Source organism: Mercenaria mercenaria, chromosome 3 (assembly GCF_021730395.1).
Source record: "Mercenaria mercenaria strain notata chromosome 3, MADL_Memer_1, whole genome shotgun sequence".
NCBI lineage: Eukaryota > Metazoa > Mollusca > Bivalvia > Venerida > Veneridae > Mercenaria > Mercenaria mercenaria.
Genome location: NC_069363.1, coordinates 97,776,467 through 97,799,785, shown reverse-complemented (window position 1 = coordinate 97,799,785; position 23,319 = coordinate 97,776,467). Strand labels below are relative to the sequence as shown.

The following is a 23,319-nucleotide window of genomic DNA, read 5'->3' as shown; positions in this document are numbered from 1 at the left end:
TGAGAGCTATCAGACGAAAACAAAACAAGTAACAGTATCTGCCTGAATCATTTTAATAACTTTCATGAACAGATTAAACATCAAGATTTCAGAAATTTAAATCCATCATAACAGTTGTGAAAATTACTAAAATGAAGCTGTTTTTTCCACTTTGTGAATGCGTAACAACTATTAATCAAAAACCAATTAACTATTCAAGACAAATGATTCTATATATTACATTTTGAATGCATATAAAGGGAAATCCAATCTATAAAATAATGGTGTGCCGTCATATAATGAAAAGTTGGTTACATATAAAGACAGAATGGTTCCATATATTACAATTTGAATGCATATAGGGGCATCAAATCTCTACAATAATGGTCTGCTATCATATAATGAAAAGTTGGTTCCATATAAAGACAAAATGGTTCTATATATTACATGTTAAATTCACATAAATTAAAATCAAATCTATGAAATAATAATTTGCTATCATATAATGAAATGTTGGTTCCATATAAAGACAATAGTTGAGTATATTACATGTTGAATTCACATAAATTAAAACCAAATCTATGAAATAATGGTTTGCTATCATATAATGAAATGTTGGTTCCATGTAAAGACTGAATTCACATAAATTAAAATTAAATCTATGAAATAATAGTTTGCTATCATATAATGAAATGTTGGTTCCATATTAAGACTGAATTCACATAAATTAAAATCAAATCTATGAAATAATGGTTTGCTACCATATAATAAAATGTTTGTTCTATATAAAGACTGAATTCACATAAATTAAAATCAAATCTATGAAATAATGGTCTGCTATCATATTATGAAATGTTGGTTCCATATAAAGACAGAATGGTTGAGTGTATTACATGTTGAATTCACATAAATTAAAATCAAATCTATGAAATAATAGTTTGCTATCATATAATGAAATGTTGGTTCCATATAAAGACAGAATGGTTGAGTATATTACATGTTGAATTCACATGAATTAAAATCAAATCTATGAAATAATGGTTTGCTATCATATAATGAAATGTTGGTTCCATATAAAGACAGAATGGCTGAGTATATTACATGTTGAATTCACATAAATTAAAATCAAATCTATGAAATAATAGTTTGCTATCATATAATGAAATGCTGGTTCCATATAAAGACTGAATTCACATAAATTAAAATTAAATCTATGAAATAATAGTTTGCTATCATATAATGAAATGTTGGTTCCATATAAAGACTGAATTCACATAAATTAAAATCAAATCTATGAAATAATAGTTTGCTATCATATAATGAAATGTTGGTTCCATATAAAGACTGAATTTACATAAATTAAAATCAGATCTATGAAATAATGGTTTGCTATCATATAATGAAATGTTGGTTCCATATAAAGACTGAATTCACATAAATTAAAATCAAATCTATGAAATAATGGTTTGCGTTCATATAATGAAATGTTGGTTCCATATAAAGACAGAATGGTTGAGTATATTACATGTTGAATTCACATAAATTAAAACCAAATCTATGAAATAATAGTTTGCTATCATATAATGAAATGGTTGAGTATGTTACATGTTGAATTCACATGGATTAAAATCAAATCTATGAACTAATGGTTTGCTATCATATAATGAAATGTTGGTTCCATATAAAGACTGAATTCACATAAATTAAAATCAAATCTATGAAATAATAATTTGCTATCATATAATGAAATGTTGGTTCCATATAAAGACTGAATTCACATAAATTAAAATCAAATCTATGAAATAATGGTTTGCTATCATATAATGAAATGTTGGTTCCATATAAAGACTTAATTCACATAAATTAAAATCAAATCTATGAAATAATAGTTTGCTATCATACAATGAAAAGTTGGTTCCATATAAAGACTGAATGGTTGAGTATATTACATGTTGAATTCACATGAATTAAAATCAAATCTATGAAATAATGGTTTGCTATTATATAATGAAAAGTTGGTTCCATATAAGGACAGAATGGTTCTATAATTATATTACATGTTGCATTCATATAAATTAAAATCAAATCTATAAAATGTAGGGATAATACACGTTTTTTGTGTATAAACGTCTGCAGAAGCCCGCGGGATTGCTTGTGACCGAGACCGAAGGTCGAGGTCACAAACATATCCCATTGGCTTCTGCAGACGTTAATACACAAAACAAACGTGTATTTCCGTTATTCTTGCATAAAACAATATTTTACGACGATTTATGTATTGTTTTCATATGTGATGACTTGACGATTCCGGTACATTTTTTATTTACCATTCCTGTTGTTCTTCGAAACGGTAAACATGTTTTAAATATCCGTATCCAGGGCCCGGAAATAAACAACACTATCAAAAGCACATCCTGAAGGTTTTTAAGTGATTTTTTTTTATCTCTCATTATTACAAACATAAAATTACCAATAATTGTTCATATCATTTCACAATTTGGTGGACTCGATCACAATTTCAAGAATAATAACTTTGCATTCGAGTTATGTTATATTGAGTACGGACACGCAGTTGGAGTACGGATAAGTACGAACGTAGTGTCAAGTTTCCAAGCTGTTTATATAAATTCTTCGAGAAATTAGATAAAAACATACCGACTGATACTTACCAAAATCATAAATATAATACCTAAAAACGAACAATAGCACAAGTTACACGCGATACTTATTTATTCACAGTTATTTACAATGACTGAACAGACGCTTTGTAAAGGGAGTGAACTCTAAGAGAAGCTAGTGCGTACATTGATGGGGGCAGTACGTTTGGGGTTGGAAACAGATACAGCTAAACATACTATGGATTACATTGTATCTATAATGCTACAAGATGAGATTGTTAAGGAAGAAACAAGACGCAGATGCCAAATATCAGTGTGCCTAAAAATACATACATATAGCCCTGGCAAAGCATTTCAAAAATAAAAATCATGTATAAACAGCACGTGAATTGCCTTGTTTGCACACGATTTTTCTCCCGTTTATACATGGGCGGATCTAGTGAAAAAGTAGTTTTTATGCAAGAATAATAGTTTGCAATCATATAATGAAAAGTTGGTTCCATATAAAGACGAATCGGTTCCATATATTACATTATCCATTTTATATAATGAACGAATGAACCTATATATTCTTAAAACGAATGAAAAACATGAAAAAATATCAATGTTAGACAACAATGGCGTTCTGTCATATTTGTTTATACTGGTATACCCAATATTGGCGATTCATTTCGTAGTCAAAACATTGATATAATGGAATGTGTTCATAATTTCTATGAAAAATAAGTACTGTAAAGTTATAACCCCAGAAGCATGTCCTAAATAAGCAATGCTATTGTTTATTCAAAACGCTCTGATCCACCAAATTTGTATCAGGATTTTTGTTTTCTTGATACAAACAGATATATTGATTAGTATATACTTATACAATTCGCAAAATGGTAGGTTCAACACTATGAAATGATTTTAGGACAATTGTCGATCTGCAGAAAATGAATGCAATTGTAGCCCCCCTGCTGCAATATTGGCCTATTTACTTTTAATATAAAATGTTACAGTTTTATCACTATATCGTCAGTCTTGATATCCAACACATACTTAAAAACGTGCGACAGGCTCTAATCTTCCACCGGAAACTGACTATTTTTACTTTTTGATGCGGTGAACAATCGTCGGTGACGGGAGCCGAACCAACAACTCTCAGTAGCTCTCAGACTTTTCTTAAAGTTTCCTTTGTGTCTCCCGTCACCAATGATTTCAGGAAAGAATGCTTCTCGTGTATGGGTGAACTACATACATGTTAAAAAACTAGGTTAAGTATTTACAAAGAATTACTCTCTTGAAATGAAACTGTCTTCAATATGATAATGTTTATTTCAAGCAAATATTACAAAAATAAATAAATAAATGAAATCGCTATTAACTGCGAATTCTTTATTGAAAGATTTGTTTATTTCTTTGTTCGTTGATGACAGTCCAATTTCTGCGTAACACCGTTTTGTTAATATCAGTTTTAATTACTAGTTGTGAAACGTTATGAAAATGTAAGTTTCAAATACAAATAGTACATTGATTCTTCGGTAATACCGGAGCTACTTAATGTATATGTATCTTAACATTATAAATTTTGGTCATTTTGTCAGTTACTGCAACGTAAAACATTTTGTAGTAATAAACAACACTGAAAACAACATGAAAGGACACCTATTGTCAGTTGCCATGTATGCTTTGCAGTACTCCCCTTATGATGCTAATTTCGCAAATGTTGTTGAACATTTTCTCCCAATCATCACACAAGGTTAATCCTGGTAGCTACTGTTATTCAACAGAAATAACTATTCAATCAAAGCAGATACCTAACGTTTCGTATTCTTATATGTTTTCTTGTTTCCAATCAGTGTGTTCTGTTTCATCAGCTCATTTAGATACATAAGAAATCATGCAGGATTTTTTTCATGGCGAGTCCAAAGTTGGTTTTGTTACATTATTATAGTTTACAGAACATTCAGGTATAAAACAGAATGTTACAGTATATTTTATATGCAATTGTACAGACAAAATATTAAGGCTGTAATATGTCTACAGACACAAACAGAAATCACTTATCATGCTGGACACGAATGATTCTGCCTTTGCGACCAGTGTAGTCTGATCAAGATCTGCAATATTCGCCATTCATTCAGTATTTTTTGTAAGCATGCCTTTTAACAGTAAATGGTACTGTCCAAATTGAAAGATGGACAAATTCATGATAGAAATTTAGCAGGGTAAGGGTTAAGTACTATCAGGCTAATTAAAGGCTATAAAATCACTTCTGTCTCTATTCAAATAGGTCAGTTTATTTACATGACTGAATTTATTTAATTCTCAAACTGTCTAAACCTTGAAGTCCCCGGTCCATGTGACCGTAATGAACGTCTTTTTCTATACCGATACAGAAGGAAAGCTACAAATACAGCCAGCAATATCACAGCTATTGCAATCATAGCTGCGGTGCCTCCGGGTAATGACGAATCTTTTTTATTTTTAAGGTTAGCTTCATCTTTATCAAATGTGTCAATAGAGTCGTTTATCAGGCTGGTATCGTTAGAAACAGCTTTTACATTTGCATCAGTTGTATTCCTTGAAGTGTTTGAGTAATCATCCAAAATTGTTTTCCACACAGAACCATCACTGTTAAATATGATAGTCCCGTTTCCAATACCATTTTGCAAATCCAGGGGTTTTGGAATATATGGAGGTCTTTTAATTTTTGGCAAGGTTTTTGCTGACAGTGATCCAGCCTCAATACAGAAATCTATTTCACAGCCTTCATAAACGACAGCTAGATGCTGACTATAACCCTCTGGACATCTGCGCGGATATTCATAAGAATTAGTCAGATGTCTTGCTTTCATAAAAGGATTTCCCGATCCACAAGAAAATAGTCCTGCGAAAGGCACAGCAGTTACTGAGGCGAGTTCATAGTCAGAAGAGACGCATATAGAGAGATCTTCAAGTATTTTCAACGAATCGAAATGCGGTGGACAGCTATTCATTTGTGTTACCAGATTTACCAGGGTTGATGTAAACAACCCTCCAAACAGAAAACCTTTTACAGACCCTTCTGACTCCTTTGCAGCACACCAATAAGCTTGATACCAGATGTCTATGTATACAATTTTAGACTCTTCACAAGTGGAAAAATGAAGGAGTCCACAGCGATATGTGTCTGTATAGGGTATTCCGATTCTTTTAGAGCTATCTTTTATAAGAACCGCTTCGTAATTATCTGGACAACTGTATGTGCCAGTAAGAGGATTGGGCTGATAAAATTCGGCACACAAGTCATTGACAAAGTGTTGTGCTAACCTACACGTTTGGAAAACACCACCAAACCCATAATTTGCTTTTTGAGATTGGCAGGTTTTGTCCGCCAAGTTTGCTTGGAAACTGAAATTAGGCGCACCAGGTTTCATACAGCCCCTATAAGCATTGTGCATATAATAGCTGTTAACTGCTTGTCGCACTTCACGACGAACCTGATAAACTACATATTCTGGAATATCTGGAAAATATTCTTCCCGGACAAAAAAGAACAATGGTTCCCCAAATCTGTCAATAGCTACTAGATTGTTCTCCAAAGAATCAAGCCAAGTACCAAGAAGTTCTTCATTCGCCCTGCAATAAAGCATTATATAAAATGAAGAGCAATAATGGACAATGCATATTTTAACACAAAGCCTAACTTAATATTCATAACAAATAAAAAGGTACATTTTGTAGTCACATTCATTTAAACAACGGAATGAGTTACCATTTAAGACAACTCAACTCAGCACGGGAAAAAGTCAATGTGTACACATCGTAAAATTATCTTTAAAAACGTATTGTGTTAGAAACCCCATAAAGTCATTAAATAATCTTGTACATCCATGTTGTTGATGCATAGAAATTTTAAAAGAACAAACAGTGAAAATATGTCAACAATTATCAAAAAGTAAGTTTTTGATGGACAAACATTGCAGCAACTATGATTAGGTAAGAAACAAAAAATACTTGGTAATTTTCCCTCCAAGTGTTACGATTTCCGAAGACATTCTGTATCTCGTATACTCGTCGAAATCATCTTCAGATGTCACTGATTTGCTTGAATATTCAGCGCTGATGTTAAAACCAAAAAAGTTGAGAAATTTGAAGCCAGCAGATGCGATGATTGACTGTTTTCTTTTATAGTTTATACTGTTAAACTCCGTTTTAAGCTGGTCCGTCTGTAAAAAGATTGTTCACTTGCCTATATTGCTAATGTCTTAGAAAGACAACAACATCAACTAAACGTCTTTTTGTGTCCCTTTTCAGATATGTGAGGTATACAATATGGAATTTGTTTAACGAACTGTATGTCTCACAGTTACAGAAAGCTAACTAACCTTTTTATATTATCTGTCCATTTTGGTTTTAAATCAAGTACGTAAAGAACTATGCAGGAGAGTTAATTATGATCATATGGGCGATTTAAACGTCCATACGGCAAGTTAGAATGAAGAACAAATACTTGCGAGTAAAATGCAATTTTACCTGCACAAAGGCTCCCCCATTTTCAACAGCGGAGAGCACATGAGAGCCATAACGTCGTACAAGAAGTTGACTTTCATAGCTTGCAAGTCGTGTACGGTTTGACATGATATGCACAGCGATCCTCCGAATTCTGCTATCAAATAAAGCACTCAGCTTTGACCCTCTGTCGATATTACTTTTGTACCGTGAAAGGCGTAGCTGAAACATATTTTATGTGTTTTAATATTTACATGCACTAGCTTAGGTTGAAAAACCTAGTTAGAGGTATATAAAAATTTATTTCCTCGAAAGTTAATATTCAAGGGAAGTAACCTACGCACAGAACACCTAAAATGTTGATGTTAACTTACAATCCATGGCAAACAGTCCAGAATATGAGCTTCTGATTGTATTTGCTATATTTTACGTTGTTGTATTTTTTCAAAGTTTAAGTACCAATTATCTCAAAAATCTGTTGGTCATTTTCATCATCTCTCTTGATTTCCAAATTTCTAACGTGTGACAACATCTCAAAGACAATAGCGTACTGTATCGCTCTGTGTGGGCGGGCTAAGATAAAGTACATATACGATAATTACACTGGTAACATTTATTTGTGTCCTTGCTTAAAATTGCATTCAGATTCTGAAAGTAAACATATAAATTAATCAAAACACAATATTCTAAAAACATGTGTCTGTGCTTGAGTAAACAGGAGCATTTTGAAGTTTTCCAGAATAAAAAAATTATATTATACGTTTTCAAAAAAAAAAAAAAAAAAAAAGTCAATGATAAATGAAATACAATGCATATTATAAATTCAAAAATAATTTTCTGCAACTGCTTTCTTTAAGTTTATAACACTCTATACCTATCTAAACGCATGTTCAACAATGTAACCGATGACGTTTCTAACTCTAACCGAAGACACAGACAAGTGTCACAAACTCTTATGGGGGTATTGTGGCTAAACATTTTATTGACATTTGAGTGAAAGATACCAACACGTCTAAACATGATTGGAAAAAAACTTATGCTTAAAGTCCAGCTTCTGTTCAACGTTATTATATAGGTTTTTGATCCCATCATGTATTATCGTGGCACAGAGATGTCGAAGTCAGCAACAATATCCTCTTAGAAAATGCTGTTTTCTATACATAAATCCATTCTAATGATAATAGTTATTACCTATAATATAGAAAGGCTTCCTTTTGCAAAAAAACTGGAAAATAAAAAAATATGGCGGCCATATTGGCGGCCATCTTGAAGATTTGGTGATTCCGCCCTATTTGTCAACTAAGAAGTATATTTTCTGAAAATTCATATTAATAACTGGTAAATGAAATAAAAAGTTTGCTTGGGCTCAAAAAATTAAATAAAAGTGCCTTTCTTAGCCAAGAAGGGCTTACGTAAGAACTTATATGTGCGCACTGAATAGAATTAAACATACATTTCTGTTCAACCGTAAATTAAATTTAAAAAGCACATTTAATTTTTTAGTAAAGTTTACACAAATCCTGTCAAAAATGTTGCGGATCAAATAGTTAGTAGAAATTTGTTCACAAGAAGGTAGTAAAATTGCGAAACAATGTGGGATTTAAATAAATTCATAAGTTTTCTCATAACTGCGAGCGAACAATTCATTGTTAAAACATGGATCGTCTTAAAGGGCAAATTTATGACAATATGAAACAAGAGATAACAGAGTGATCTTGGCGCCCACCAATAAGCCATTTCTGAGTGTTCTAAATTTCAAAACTTATTGACTAGCTCAAGGTCAAATTTCATTTCCGTACACAACACTGTGCATGTGGTCCAAGCATGTGGTCCACATTTGAAAGCTGTAGCTGTAGTTTGAGAAATGTGAAACTAGGTCACTAGGTCAATCTTAAGGAAAAAGTTTATTTTGGTACACAAAACTATGCAAGTGGTCCAGATTTGAAGCCTGTAACCTTGAGAAACGTGAAAGTAGGTCATTAGAACAAAATCAAGGTCAAATTTCATTTCGGTACACAAAACTTTGCATGTGGTCCATATTTGAAGCCTGTACCTTCAAAAATGTGAAAGAAGGTCACTAGGTCAAGGTCAAGGTCAAAGTTTGTTTTGGTAAACAATCCTATGCATGTGGTACAAATTTGAAGCCTGTAGCTACAGAAATGTGAAAGTAAGTCACTGGGTCAATCTTAAGGTCAAAGTTCATTTTGGTACACAAAACAATGCATGTGGTCCAAATTTGAAGGCTGTAGCTTGAGAAATGTGAATGTAGGTCACTAGGTCAAAATTAAGGTCGACTTTTATTTCGGAACACAAAACTCTGTATGTGGTCCGAATTTGAAGCCTGTACCTTCCAAAATGTGAAAGTAGGTCACTAGGTCAATGTAAAGGTCAAAGTTTGTTTCGCTATACAATCCTATGCATGTGGTCTAAATTTGAAGCCTGTAGCTACAGAAATGTGAAAGTAGGTCAATAGGTCAAGATCAGGGGAACTCATGTAAATTTCATCTTGCCACTCAAAACTATACATGTGGAGATTTTAAGATTTCCCTATATAAGTCTATATGAACCATTTGACCCTAGGGAGATAACGTTTTAGAGAACCACAAGATGATGCAACTTTACAAATATCAAAGCCCAGGAATTCCCATACATGCATAATTCAAGAAATGGAAGAAAGATGAAAAAGATAAAGTTTACTGAGAAATCAGAGATTTGAGTTTTCATGAAGTGCAATTAGAAAAATAGAAAAGATAGAAATGTAAAAAACTGCAAATTTTTAGAGATTCAAGTAATGGTATGGGCTTTTTATGAATTTAAGTTTGAAAAAGATATGCGCCAGTAGAGTACGACAGATTGTGAATATAAATTATTCACACACTTGAAAATTCATGTAGTTTTGACATTCCACATGTTACAAATTAGGAGTATGAAAAGAGATACTATTCTATTACAATTTTTTTTGGGTACCTCGAATATGTAACATATATAGTATGCAACAGCCATTCTGCTAGCAACAATATGAGGTTAGGTGTCTAAAACAGTGGCAGTTTTTGATAAGAAGAATGCGATGCAAAGCTTCATTTTGCACGTTTTTAAATACCGAACCATACCTTCCTTTACTACATCCGACGCAGCACACTGATTTGACATTCTAAGCCTTACATTTTGTGACATAATAATGGTACTACCTTCAACGATTTTTAAAATAATATATATTGATAACAAAACTGTTGTTCCTCCAATTATAACAGCCTTTAATTTTTTTTTTTTTTTCAGATTCCCTAACCGCTTTATAACATAAAATGTAAACATTGAAATGCAATACATTTATATTCATGTATACACTTTTTTGTACAGCACCCTTATATTGCTGAGACTGTGTAACACTGTACGTGAGACACTGTTGCATTATTTTATTCAGTCCGTTCGACATTCCAAATTGCTATCCCACTTCAATATACCTTTCCACTTATGAAAAACGTAGAGTCATTACTTTATTACACATTGTTACGCCAAAGGGTAACAATTTCTTGTTACAGTAAATAAAAGTAACAGAAAACAAACCAACAACTATTAACAATAACAAAAGAGGAATACACAGACAATACGGAATATACATCAAAATTGTATTTTTATTCTTTCCATTTGAGCTGAATAAATCAGCTGCTGCTGTGGCATACATAATACTTTATTTTTTTTAAATCTACCTAGAAATCTTCATATTACCATAACATTATTTCAACAAGGTTACCTATTTTGTAAACTATCGAAAGCTTTGTATTTTGCATATAATCAAAATGCCGGGCTAATTGTAAATGCTCTCAGAAAATTATTAATTTTTACAGAACATATAGCAAATTTATTTTACTATTGCATACCTTTAACAACAACATAAATTGGCTATTTTGGTCAAGTTTTGATAGGAAATGGACATTATATTGCAATTCACTGCAAACATTGTAAAGGGAAATTTAAAAGTTACATTTTTATTGTATAGGATGTATTTTTCAAAGCCTATATTATCCATTCATATCTCTTGAAAATCGCCTCAGGCATCAGTTACACGCCTTATTGAAAATGATATAAAACCTTGTAAAATGGGCAGGGACGGTAGCATGCATTTCCTCTTCCGTCTATGAACAGGCTCAAGCAATTCGTCGTGTTGAGCGACCTGTAGAGTTTCCACTAATTCTATTTCATTCTCACAGCAGCTTTGTTTGTACCGTGTGGCGGCCGTAAAAAGCCTCCCGGTATAATCAATTAGGTCTGTTTTATTTCGATATGTCGTGTTTTGGTACTGTTTAGTTTCTCAGCTTAAACAATATCACACCCTATAAACGACTGTACTCACCCTCTTCCTCTTGCGAGTGATCAAAACAATAAACTTTCAGCTATAAGTTTAAAAACAGCATTTTAAAGTGACTGATTTGCTTTGAAGGTATGTATATTAATATTTTATTTGAAGATGAACATTTGTTTCTGTATATAGTGTGTTAGTCTGATTACAGGTAGAATTATAGCAAAAAACTAGATTGATCACTGATTTTGTCCATAAATTGTACATTGTCGGCTTAAAAGTACATATGTAGTTTGGTAAAATAAGATAAAATCATTGCTCAAATCTCCAAATTGTTTATAACCGTCAATAAAAAAAAGATTCGGTGTGATTACCTGACTGTATACATGCTTGCTCTAGTACCGTACAAGTGCTTTCGACTTTCGGAAAAAGACTGTATGCCTGTTTGCGACTGACTTATGTATAAAATATCGGCGTTTCCTATGTTCCTATAGTATTTCTTCATAATTATAACCCGCAAACAAACTTTGAAGAAATGTGGTATATAGGAGTCACCATGCGGTCTGTCTGTTTGGTCTGTTTGTATATGTGTCCTCATAAATGAGGTCGTGCAATTACTTTTAAACTATTACACCTTCCTCTCTCAAAGTTTACACACAAATATCGGCAATATGTACTTAATGTCCTTTTTATCCATTTCCTTTTCTTTTTAAAGTGACACTTAAAGGTGAAGTAGGGTGTGTTTTTTTGTGTCCGTGCCATAATTTCTTTATGCATTAAGGGATCCTGAAATAACTTGCACAAATGTTCACCATCATGAGACCACCATGGGGCGATGTGTCGTACACAGCACTATATTTTCTAGAATTTCAACCAATTGAATTAATTATTTTTGAAACTATGAACAGTAAATGGGCTGATTTGTAGTGAAACGGCGCAAGATAAATTATTCCAAACATAAGAAATAACGGTTAAATCTTGACAGGTAGTAAACACGACGGCTGCACTACTCTCGCAAGGTAGGCCTATTTATAATGATGGCATGTTTATGCTATTATTGAGATAAATGGGGAGTTGGGTAGTGAAACCATTATCCATGACAAAATAATTGTACTACTTTTTAATCTTGTTGATTGATTTACCATGAAGAACCCTGAATAACTAATAAAGACATTCGACTTTTCCGATAATGTTTTCGTTTTCTATTTATACGTCCATTCGCAGGATACTTGCGGGTGCAATAGTTTTTAAAAAATCAGAGGATCATTTTGTCGGCAGACGGACAGACAGACGGGGGTCAACCTTTAGTCCCGTCCTGTCTCATCTCATCGACATTTTGAAATCGTCAGGTAATATTTCTTTGCGAGATTTCCATAGGGAATCGACGGTTAATTTCTTGCATGATATAGTAGGGACCCTGCGTATACTTTCAGTTTATAATTCTGTATTTTATGATGGTATATGTGTGTAAAACCAACACGAAATACTTGCATATAAATGATGCTGAAGCATTCAATTCATCATATGATTAAGTAGGATAGCGAGTCACAGTCCCACCACCCCCACTCCCACCCACCCTGCACCCCAATGGATAAGTACAAGCAAAGCACGAGGGATTCGACATTAAATGACATATACATGACGACATATCAATAGAGACAATTTTGTATGCATTTTTATTTCATTTACATCTTTAAAGGACATAAATTGCCTACTGTAGTCGCAAAATGGAATACAGTGTCACTCGCAAATACGCGTTCAGATCAAATATCAAAATTGGCAAATCGGCATATAATTGAATATTTTTTCACCGACTAGATAAAATAAAAATTATTTTCATTAAAAATTGCAACAGATATGAAACATCTTATTTACGTATATTTATGGTGTATGCATACTTATTTCATAAAACATCATGGATTACAAATCAATCTGACAAGTTATTCGTGACTTGGTCGAGTGAATTTTCATGCAATGAATGTGATCAGTCAACGTTTTGGCAGCATTTTGTAAACATTACCTGTCAGTTTCATCTATTGTATCACCATAATTATACACATATTATGTTAGACCTATCGTTAAACTTAAAAACACATACAGTGTAAAGCAATTGTATATAGAACATATGACAAAAGTTGGGGGGGGGGGGGGGGGGGGTAGGAGGCCCCAGTCAGGTGTCTGCGCAAAATGTGTTTTAATTTTAATATCTATATTTTATGGCAATATACCTACATGTATTAAGTTTCATTAACAAGTATTACTGTTACAAGTTTTGACTTACTTTTATAGACATTCACATTTTAAGTGAGTGGGGTAATCTGACATGTGACCAGCCAGGAACACAATTTCTGTTATTTTTTTTAAAATGGTTCTAACTTTTTACCTGAAACTTTCATGATAAAATAACTATGCAATGGACATTCACACAACATGCTGCATTTTAAATTGTACTGAATACTTTTTTCATCACAGAGCCACAAAGTGGTCTAATCAAATTTACTGATTTTCAGTGGACAGAGTTTACCAAAAAGCTAAAACATTTTTTTATTAGTTCAGATATTAAGGTGTTATTTTCAGCAGATATCGTAAACTAAATAAACATTAAAATGACAATATATCAGTACACTCTGATTGGAAGATTGATACACTCTCAAACTGGGAAAAAGTGGGTGGGGTAAATAAATATTCGAAGCAACACTACAAAAATTGTGCAGGTGTTAAGAAATGGCCTCAGATTGTCTAATACTGTCTTAATTTTATTAAATACAGCATTGATTGATAAATTTTAACAAATCATTTCCCACTTTACACATGTGTGTCATGGAAAAAGCATGGACCTTGAACATGACATGTAGACAAACCAAATTAACCCTGAAAGCTCAAAGTGTTTAACAAAAGGTTTTGCCTGAGGCAGTATCACACCTTGAAAGAAATGTTGTATTCAAAGTTAAGCCTAGACCATGAAAAGTTTACATTAAGTATAATCAAATAAAAAGCATCATATTATTACAAACACTTTTATTAAATAAATATGGACAATAAACCTTTGTTACATAAATCTTAACATTGCTAAGTAATCTAAAAGATGCTTTTGTAGAAAAGCGCATGTATCCCCCAACGCACAGTAGTAAGAGGCAACAAGTCAATAGGGGACAGGAGCGAAAGGCAAAGAGAAACTTATGGTTGGCTGCCACAGGGATCATTTACTTAGCATGTACAATGATCCCACGAAGATTCAACATTCTTGGCCTAGTGGTTCGCAAGCTATGGATTGGAAACAGCTTTTCATGGTCTGCTCCCTGTGTCCTTGAACTTTGGTCGAATGATCCCAAAATCAATAGTGGTCATCTGCTCTGCATTTCCAATAATACTATGAAGTTTCAACATTCTAAGCAAAGTGGTTCTCAAATTATTGATGGGAAGGAGTGTTCTATGTTCAGGCCCCTGTGACCTTGACCTTTACTCAAGTGACCCCAAAAACATAAGATTCATCTACTCTGTATGTCCTATCGTCCTATGAAGTTTGAAGGTTCTGGGTCAAATGGTTCTCAACTTTTTATCAGAAACAGTTTTCCATATTTTGGTACCTGTGACCTAGCCCTTTAATCAAGTGATCCTAAAATCAATAGTAGTCATCTACTTTACATTTCCAATCATCCTATGAAGTTTCAACATTCTGGGTTTAGTGGTTCTGGGATTATTGATCAGGAACAGTTTTCCATGTTCAGGCCTCTGAGACCTTGAAATAGCAACCCAAAAATAATATGGGTCACTGACTCTGTAAGCCATATCACCCTATGAAGTTTAAAATTATGTTTCTCCAATTATTGATCGAAAATGAAATATTATTGACGGATAGTCCCTGTGACTTGACCTTTGACGGAGTGACCCCGAAAACGTAAAAGCTTGTTTACTCTGAAAGTCCTATCATTCTATGAAGTTTGAAGGTTCTAGGTTAAATGGTTCTCAAGTTTCTGATCGGAAAAGGATTTCAATGTTCTCGGCCTTGTGACCTTGACCTTTGGCGGAATGACCCCAAAATGTATAGGTTTCATCTACCCTGCATGTTCAATAATCCTCTGAAGCAGCACGTAGACTGCCCGTTTTCACGTTTTGATAATTCACATTTCACATTTGACCCTGACGCCGTGCGATGAATTAGTCCGGCTTTTGGGGCATCATATGTGGCTACGGGCTACGGCGTATGTGTTCACATTATATACGAGTAAGTTAAATCTCACTGAAAAAAGAGAATATTATAAGTAAGATTACGATAAATAATTCTAAATGTTTTGAATAGTGGTTTTGATACAAACTTGATACCAAGTGTATAAAACAATGTATAATACCAAGTGTTAACAATGTATAATACGAATAGCCATGGCGTTTTTCATAAATAATATGCAATATTTTAATAAAATATAATATTTTTATGGTCAATACAAACTTCTGTGTGAGATATATTCATTCGAGTTTCTATGTATTTGCTATGTTATTGATCTTAATATTAATATTATCTATTTTTTATGTAAAAGATCCAGCATATATAGATCTGCATTTGATCTTGCATTTAGACATTTGTTACAACTGAACGACATGTCTTCTAAAAATGTCTCATTGCATCCCCACCGCACATTCAGTAACTAAAATCAAATCATCTAATGCAGTACATAATATTTAGTTATTTACAGCCATTCAATGTCGGTGATGAAAGTAGAGGAAATGCGGGTGAACAGGGGCATGCGCATCTAAGATTGTTCGTAGTTGAGATATAAACATCTAGTTAAGAAATGTTGAATATTTGAATTCTTATGAACCATATGAATCAGCAAAATTTTCGTAACAAACTAGATATGGCAATATGTCTAAGGATATTATTAGTTACACTGCTTGTTGGTGACAGGATACGGGATATACGTTGTCGAGGAAATCCATAAGGATTTTCCCGTATCCTGTCAACAACAAGCAGTGTAACGATTTTATCTTGCCGACTACCTTTTACATCCTCGCTGTACTGATTGACACAATTTTTATATTAATAAAGCTGCTTACAGTGCAGACTGGAATCCTGAAATTTTCCTTGGTTTTCATGCTTTGATTATAGTTGATTAACACCAGCAATAAAATGAAAAATCAACTGTATTTTGACAGTATCACAAAACACAGATTGAAGCTCATTTATACAGGTTATGAACTGGTTTTGAAAAACTTTTACGTTCCATCCTTTCGAAAAAACATCAGATTAGACGATGTCAGAAATGTCTTAAAACTTCCGCTTTAGAAAGTTTAGTCCCGTTTCCTGTTAATTCCTTTATCTTGCAGGTAGATTAAATGATCCTACAACAAACTACTGTCTTACAAATGTGTTAATTCCTTTGCTTTTCGATGAGTTTAGGTAGCAGGGTACACTTCGAATTTTGGCCCCCGTCAATATTTGTTATAAATAGAACTTCGTGATTTTGGATGTCTGTAAATTAAGGTGAGAGATAATGATTATTAATTCTTTAGAAAATTTATACAGCTGATACATGTAAAATTCTGATGTCAGTTGGAAAACTAACTACTGGTAGCTTTGTATGATCAATGAGACACCTTTTCGCGGAAAATTCAAATCACGGAATGGTTCTGTGCTTGTTGATTGATACTCAGGAAACTTTTCGCTATTTTGTGAAAAAAAACGAGCTGGATGGGCCCCCATTCCGTTTATATCCTGACGTTCAGTAAGGACTTTTAAATTGAGAAATGCAATAAAATTGGGCATTGTTCTTGCAGCGGGATCATTGTGGGCTGTTCAAAAAGTGCAAAATTGATGATTTTGGCATGCTTTTTTCATGGATGGTGTAAACCTTTCGTTTTGATAACTTTCTTTATTCTTGTATGAGAATCCTGATCTTGCCTTTAATTAAAAGCACAAAACATGCACGCAATTTATAAAATGGCCACTCTGACTTTGCTCATAAGGGAAGTGCAATATTGCGACTCGCTACATGTAAGACCGTCCGTGCCCAAAATTTTCGCATCTAAGTGTACCCTGCTACCTTACTAAAACAACATTTCAACCTGTCAACGGTCTAGGTCAGTCGCGGCCGTGCCATACAGAGTTACTGTTTTTCTATATAATTTCCACTCACTTCACGAACCTAAATTATATAGGAAAAATAAGAGCGGCAAGAAAACACTAAATTTTTTTTTTATCTCGGAAATGATATCTATAGCTTGGGCTTATAATCTGACTTGTTTTAATTACCCTAGCGATGCGGCAGTCATTTTGTTTTTAATCAAAATTCATATCTGTAATGTAAAAGCAGGATATAGAATATATCCTGTCTCCACGTGACGTCTGCTGACCAATAGAAATGCAAGAATCTTGTGGAAGGCGAGATAATATCATATCTACATAATAAGTGTTCATTATATGGAAGTCGTGTTAAATTTTCATTTAGAAACCACCTTCTTTACATCGGCAACGGAGTGCAATTTGTATATCATTATGTTTTTTTTTAACCGAACACCGTACATTCAAATCTAAGGCGAGGTATATAAAAATATTTTGCATTAAGAGATATTAAAGAGAATTAGCCTTTTAACTTTGGTTAAAGTAGAGAAATTGTTGTTGTTTTTTTTTTTTTTTACTTACGGAGAAAAGGCTCAGTACTATAAAAGAACAAAGATTATTGCATTATACCACGGAAATTATAAAATCTGATATGGTTTTACATTTTACAACAAAGGAAGTTAAAAGTTACAATCTATGTTCAAGTGAAACTTAAGGAAGATGGATTTCATGTAGCGATGAAAGTGGCTTGCATCCGCAATCAATTAACCGATTAAGTGTTAAAGCAATTTAAATAAAACATAATTTAGACATATGATAATACTATATGACGTATCATTCTTTATATTCAGTTTAAACTAGTTTTAATAATGAACTTAAAACTACTTGTAGAATATATGCATGCACAGACATGACCTGGCGTATTTTGTTATAAATATATCTTGAAAAGGGATAGTTTAAGTGGTGACACAAAATACGATTTTCAGTCTTTATCTAGACATAGTACCTAAAATTTCAAATTATGAAAAACAATTAAAACATTAACGTTGATTGCTGATATATATAATTTAAGACCGAATATAATACTTAATTCATGATCTGATCATTTTCAAGCATGGTATGGATGATTTTCTGAAACTTCTTATTTAATTTCCATGTACTCGCTCTTGTAGATAGTCCTACCTGTCTAGCCATTGATAAATATTTAATCCCCAATTATAACTGGATTATTGCAGAAATAACTTATGTCAATGCAAAAGATTTGCCAATTACATGCATATTGTATGATATCACAAAATGTTTTAAGACTGATAAAATAAATTCAGATCCACTATTTAAGCTGAAATTTAAAAATAATGTTATTTATACCATATGACACATCATATATAAAAACAAGAAAAAAACTCTTCAGTATTTACTATGAAAATGTACATTTAAATGAAATGACTTATCACTAAGTTTTTAACCATACAGTTACTGCATTCTGCTTTTTAATTTTCGTCATACAGGTGTTAAGGTAAATTCAATGTAGGATTATTATTTGGGTAATTGATTGATCTCTAATACTATGTCTACTTTATCTCTATCTATTTATGTAAGATTAAATTGCTTTTTTGATTTCCTGGCATATACTTTAGTACATTCCAATCAAGGCAAAACAAATTCCTTAGCTTGTCTAGTAGACGTTGGTATGGAGCAAATTTGTTTGTTTAAGCGTATGATCTAGCTGTTTTTCAGCGAGTTAAAATCAGATGCAAAATTTACAATATGCTGTTCACGGATGAAAGAGACATTGTAATTGCAAAACAAATGTAAAATCTGGTGCTCAAAAGTGACAGAAAATTTTAATAAATTGTGTTTTATTAATTACAGTAGAAACTAACAAAATATGTCAGGAAAAATCAGATAGTTTTCTGTTTAGAGTATGTTATTTAAAATATTTAACCCCCCACCCCCTCACACCTGATTCGCAAACGTCACGTGCGGTGTGACATCGTTATGGAAAATGTTCAGTAGGTCAACAAGAAATATCTTTAAAAAAGATGGTCGGCGTGATGTAACTAAAGCACAAGTTATATATGGGCAGAAACCTGTATTTTAAATCTTTTGGCAATGTTGAAAGGGGCCTCTGTGAAGTTTTGTATAAATGAGGACAGTAGTTCTGAAGAAGACTGTGTTTAGAAATTGTGGAGGGACACACGATGGACACCAAACAATCACAAAAGCTCACTTTGAGCCTTTGGTGCTTAAAAGATGATAACAGTAAGCAAACAATATTGAAATACGTTCTATACTTTATTTCTGGGATTGTTGGAAGCAACATGAACCCTTACCCTACTTCAGCATATTATCAAATTTGTCTATCATTCAGAATATGTACAGTACTGTTTTCACCGGAAAGATTAATTTAAAATTAAGAGTCTAAAATTTAACAGTATCGGACATTTTGTTGCAGGTTAGTAATGATTTGCACTGGTTAGAAATTGTTGCTGTAATACAGGGTAAGAGTTAATGACTGTATAAAACAATAACCTTTTTGTAAAAACAAAACTTAAGGAAAGGAAACTTAACAAAACAGAAATAACTTAACAAGAAATATGTCCGGATGAGCAGATGAATATTTGGTTACGCACACCTGTTCAAGTGGTACGCATAAAACCTGATGGTGCTGTACGTATAGAGGTTATAGATGACGAACGCGTTGTCATTTCACTTAGTGTCACACATGACTCAGAGTGAAGCATTTTCAGCCTTTCCTCCAATCAGCGCCACTCTTACAAAATCTCTCATTATGGCTGAAAATACCGAGAATACCTTACCAAGCAATCCGATTGGTACATTATTCAGCGGAATAAGGTCATTCGAGGTCATGAAATCGTGCTTAATACGGCACGCCAAAAACAACTATATTTTAATGCGCATGAGAGTCCGAGCTCTGCAACTTTCACTTTAACCTAACTAACAAAACCATGCAACTAATTCATAACAAGTGTATTTAAAACAAAACAAAATAATATTTTCTGACCCGTTAAGATTGCTTTTTATCTTTATATTATATCAAGCGCTCCTGGGTAGCTATCAGACTTAGGGCTATTTTTATTATCAAGATGCAAGAAGAATGAAAGGACCAGAGCAGCAGTATACAGTGGGTTTACAGATACTTTCTGTCCCGGCAACTGCTTATCTGCTTGACCCTAATTCTAAGTACATATGAACAGAACAGAAACGTGTTTTACAAACCTCGAGTTTGTATGTAGTACCATCGACAACAGATACGTGTCAAAATCACCTATCGATCATTATATCCCTCTTACGAACTATTTTTGTTTTGGTAGGGGTTTATGTAACACCGACACAAGTATAGGTCATATGGCGACTTTCAAGGTTTGATGGTGGATGTTCACCTCCGTGCATTATTTTATCTCGAGCGGGCAACTGGGTAGGCCCACCGACCTTCCGTAAACCAACTTACTAGCCAAGGTGTCCGCTCGTGATCAAATAATGCAGGAGTAGTTCATGTGAAGTAGAAGAGGAATGGAAATGGTGGTAATTAGATATAAAAACTACAAAATATGACAGTTTACGTTTTATTTACATAATTCATTCAATTCGCATTATTCACACCAAGTGCTGAACAACGATATATAACAATTTTTCTACTTCATTGTATCTATAGTAAAGATTTTTGTATGTCTTTTTTACACAGTGCCATTGTTTTAATCACTATATGACTGTCGCAATGACAGTCTTATTTCTTTTGTTGTGGATTAAATTCTTCGATAATGGCTCTTGTCGATCATTAATAGATTCTGTCAGGCTCAGAACGTGCTGATTTCTGAAGATGTCTGCCCTCTAAAAATTCTGTTTTTGTGTTGGAGGATCCCGTTTCTCGAGGTAATCGATATGAAAGTTGGACGTACTCTTTTTTCAGCTTTTATTTCTGAGATAAGGCAGATCAGATTGAATGGCTTTGTCGGAAGGTTATCTTTGGTCTGTATAGTTTTTGACTCAAGCTATAAGCGGAACGCTGTACGATTGTCTGAGAAGTTCTTGATTTTTTTCCTCATATAACGCGATCGTACTTTTTCGCTTCCAGGCTGTCAAATGAAGGGAGTGAATATTTTGTTTATATGAAAGAAATGTCGGTTATTTGTTTTCTCATTAGACTTCCCTCATCGTCTCAGTCAAACCAAGCCTGCAACATATTCATTGTCGCTTTTCAAATTTTCTAGCAGTTGAAAGATTAGTATCATTCATCACCAATATCTGACATATTTCCTTTGCCGACAGTATTTCTTCTTGTTCCTTGTTTGACTGCAACATATTATCGTATGATTGATCTTTTGCTAATGTGTTCTATTTCAGGTCTATCACCAAATAACCATGTGGTCTTGACATCTTTTCGTCCCCTTAATGCAAAAAGGTACCATGAGCATATGAATAAAGAAGGCACTTGGTACCTTTTTGCATTAAGGGGACGTTTTGATCAACCCGTTTCAGAAAGATATAACTGTGTGATGGTTATATTCTTCTTTCCAACTTTGCTGAATATCTTCAGCCGACAGGTTTACTAAACAACACTAGATACTGCGTATTCTAAGCGATGTCTTGACAGGCTTTAACTTAAGAAAACAAAATATTGGTGATAAATAGTATAGAAACATTTTTGTTGCGACTGCCCATTGAAAAAAATCGTTGGTCATCCAATCGTCAACGACAGCAGGTTCCTTTAGCTGACGTCTATATATATTAAATCTTCAAATAGTACCTAAAAATGGTTTGACTTTACTCATATCCTATATAGAGCTCTAATAATAGAATCGTGTCATCTGCAAACACTTACAACAAATTGCGCAGCAATATGACCCAAAACCGCTTGTCATAATGAGTCATTGTAAACATTAAGTCATTTCTAATAATAAAGTATATTTCCGCAGTGCAGTCGCTGTATTTTGAATGGTTTTCCTTCACTGTAAGATGTTGTTAGAGAAATAGAAAAAAAATGCCATCTAAGAAAAGTACATTTTCAACTTTCCAAATGCTTTTCTTAAATTTGTAAATGTCTGAATGCTCGAACCCAACGATATAGCAGTTGTGAAATCACCATTGCACAATGTACACGAAATGCACTGATTTCATTTGCAATTTAAATGAACTGGGTATAGATGCATGTATGTCATCTATGATATGTACATGTTTATTAAATGAGATGCAAGCATTTTAAAAAGAGATTTAGTTTCTTAAGTGTAATATAAAATCAATTTACCTGGTTCCGATACAAAGCTGTCTTCTGATGGTATTGCACTTTCTTGGTAGTTTCATATTCAGATGAAAATTTGCCACCAATTTGACTTAAGTGGCCAAACAGTCCTATTTCTGAATTGATTGAGTGTGAGTCTATGCTTGTAAAATTACTCCAATTTTCATATTCATTCATGTTTGTCACAACCCGGCTAAACTTGGTTGGAAGAGCTGTCACCCCATCCGGTATGAGAAACATGCCATCTTCTGAAGTTTTGCACTGGGTATACTCATGCCGAAAGACCATGTCCATCTGCATGTTACGTAGATTATCCCATCCCATTCCTGGAAGTGTTTCTAGTCGTTGCACATCAGCATTTGTGTCCTTTAAAGTCTTTAGACATCTGTTTGGATGGCCGTTTGGTAGCACTGCCCGATTATCTGAATCAGGTGAATCGTCCAAACCTAAAGATTGTTTGAAAGCCAGACATTGAATTGTGAATAAAATGTGCAAAAATAAATCCATTTTGCCAATTTGGTGTTGCAGCTGCATAACATATATCTAAGTGGACATGTCCCAAAAATACCGTTATCTCAAGAAGGCAGGAAGAGAAGTCTTCCTCTTCCTGCGCTGAAGTGACGGTATGCTATTTATT

General features: G+C 33.5%; 1 protein-coding gene across 1 annotated transcript; it reads right to left on the bottom strand.

The window, feature by feature from the left end:
- Positions 1 to 37: 37 nt before the first annotated feature.
- LOC128555807 (macrophage-expressed gene 1 protein-like) lies at positions 38 to 23,319 on the bottom strand. The gene is made up of 4 exons (XM_053539404.1): positions 22,689 to 23,319; positions 7,095 to 7,292; positions 6,576 to 6,787; positions 38 to 6,197 (listed from the first exon to the last, which is right to left on the bottom strand). The coding sequence occupies exons 1-4, from the start codon at positions 23,214 to 23,216 to the stop codon at positions 4,898 to 4,900; spliced, it is 2,238 nt and encodes a 745-aa protein (XP_053395379.1). The 5' UTR covers positions 23,217 to 23,319; the 3' UTR covers positions 38 to 4,897.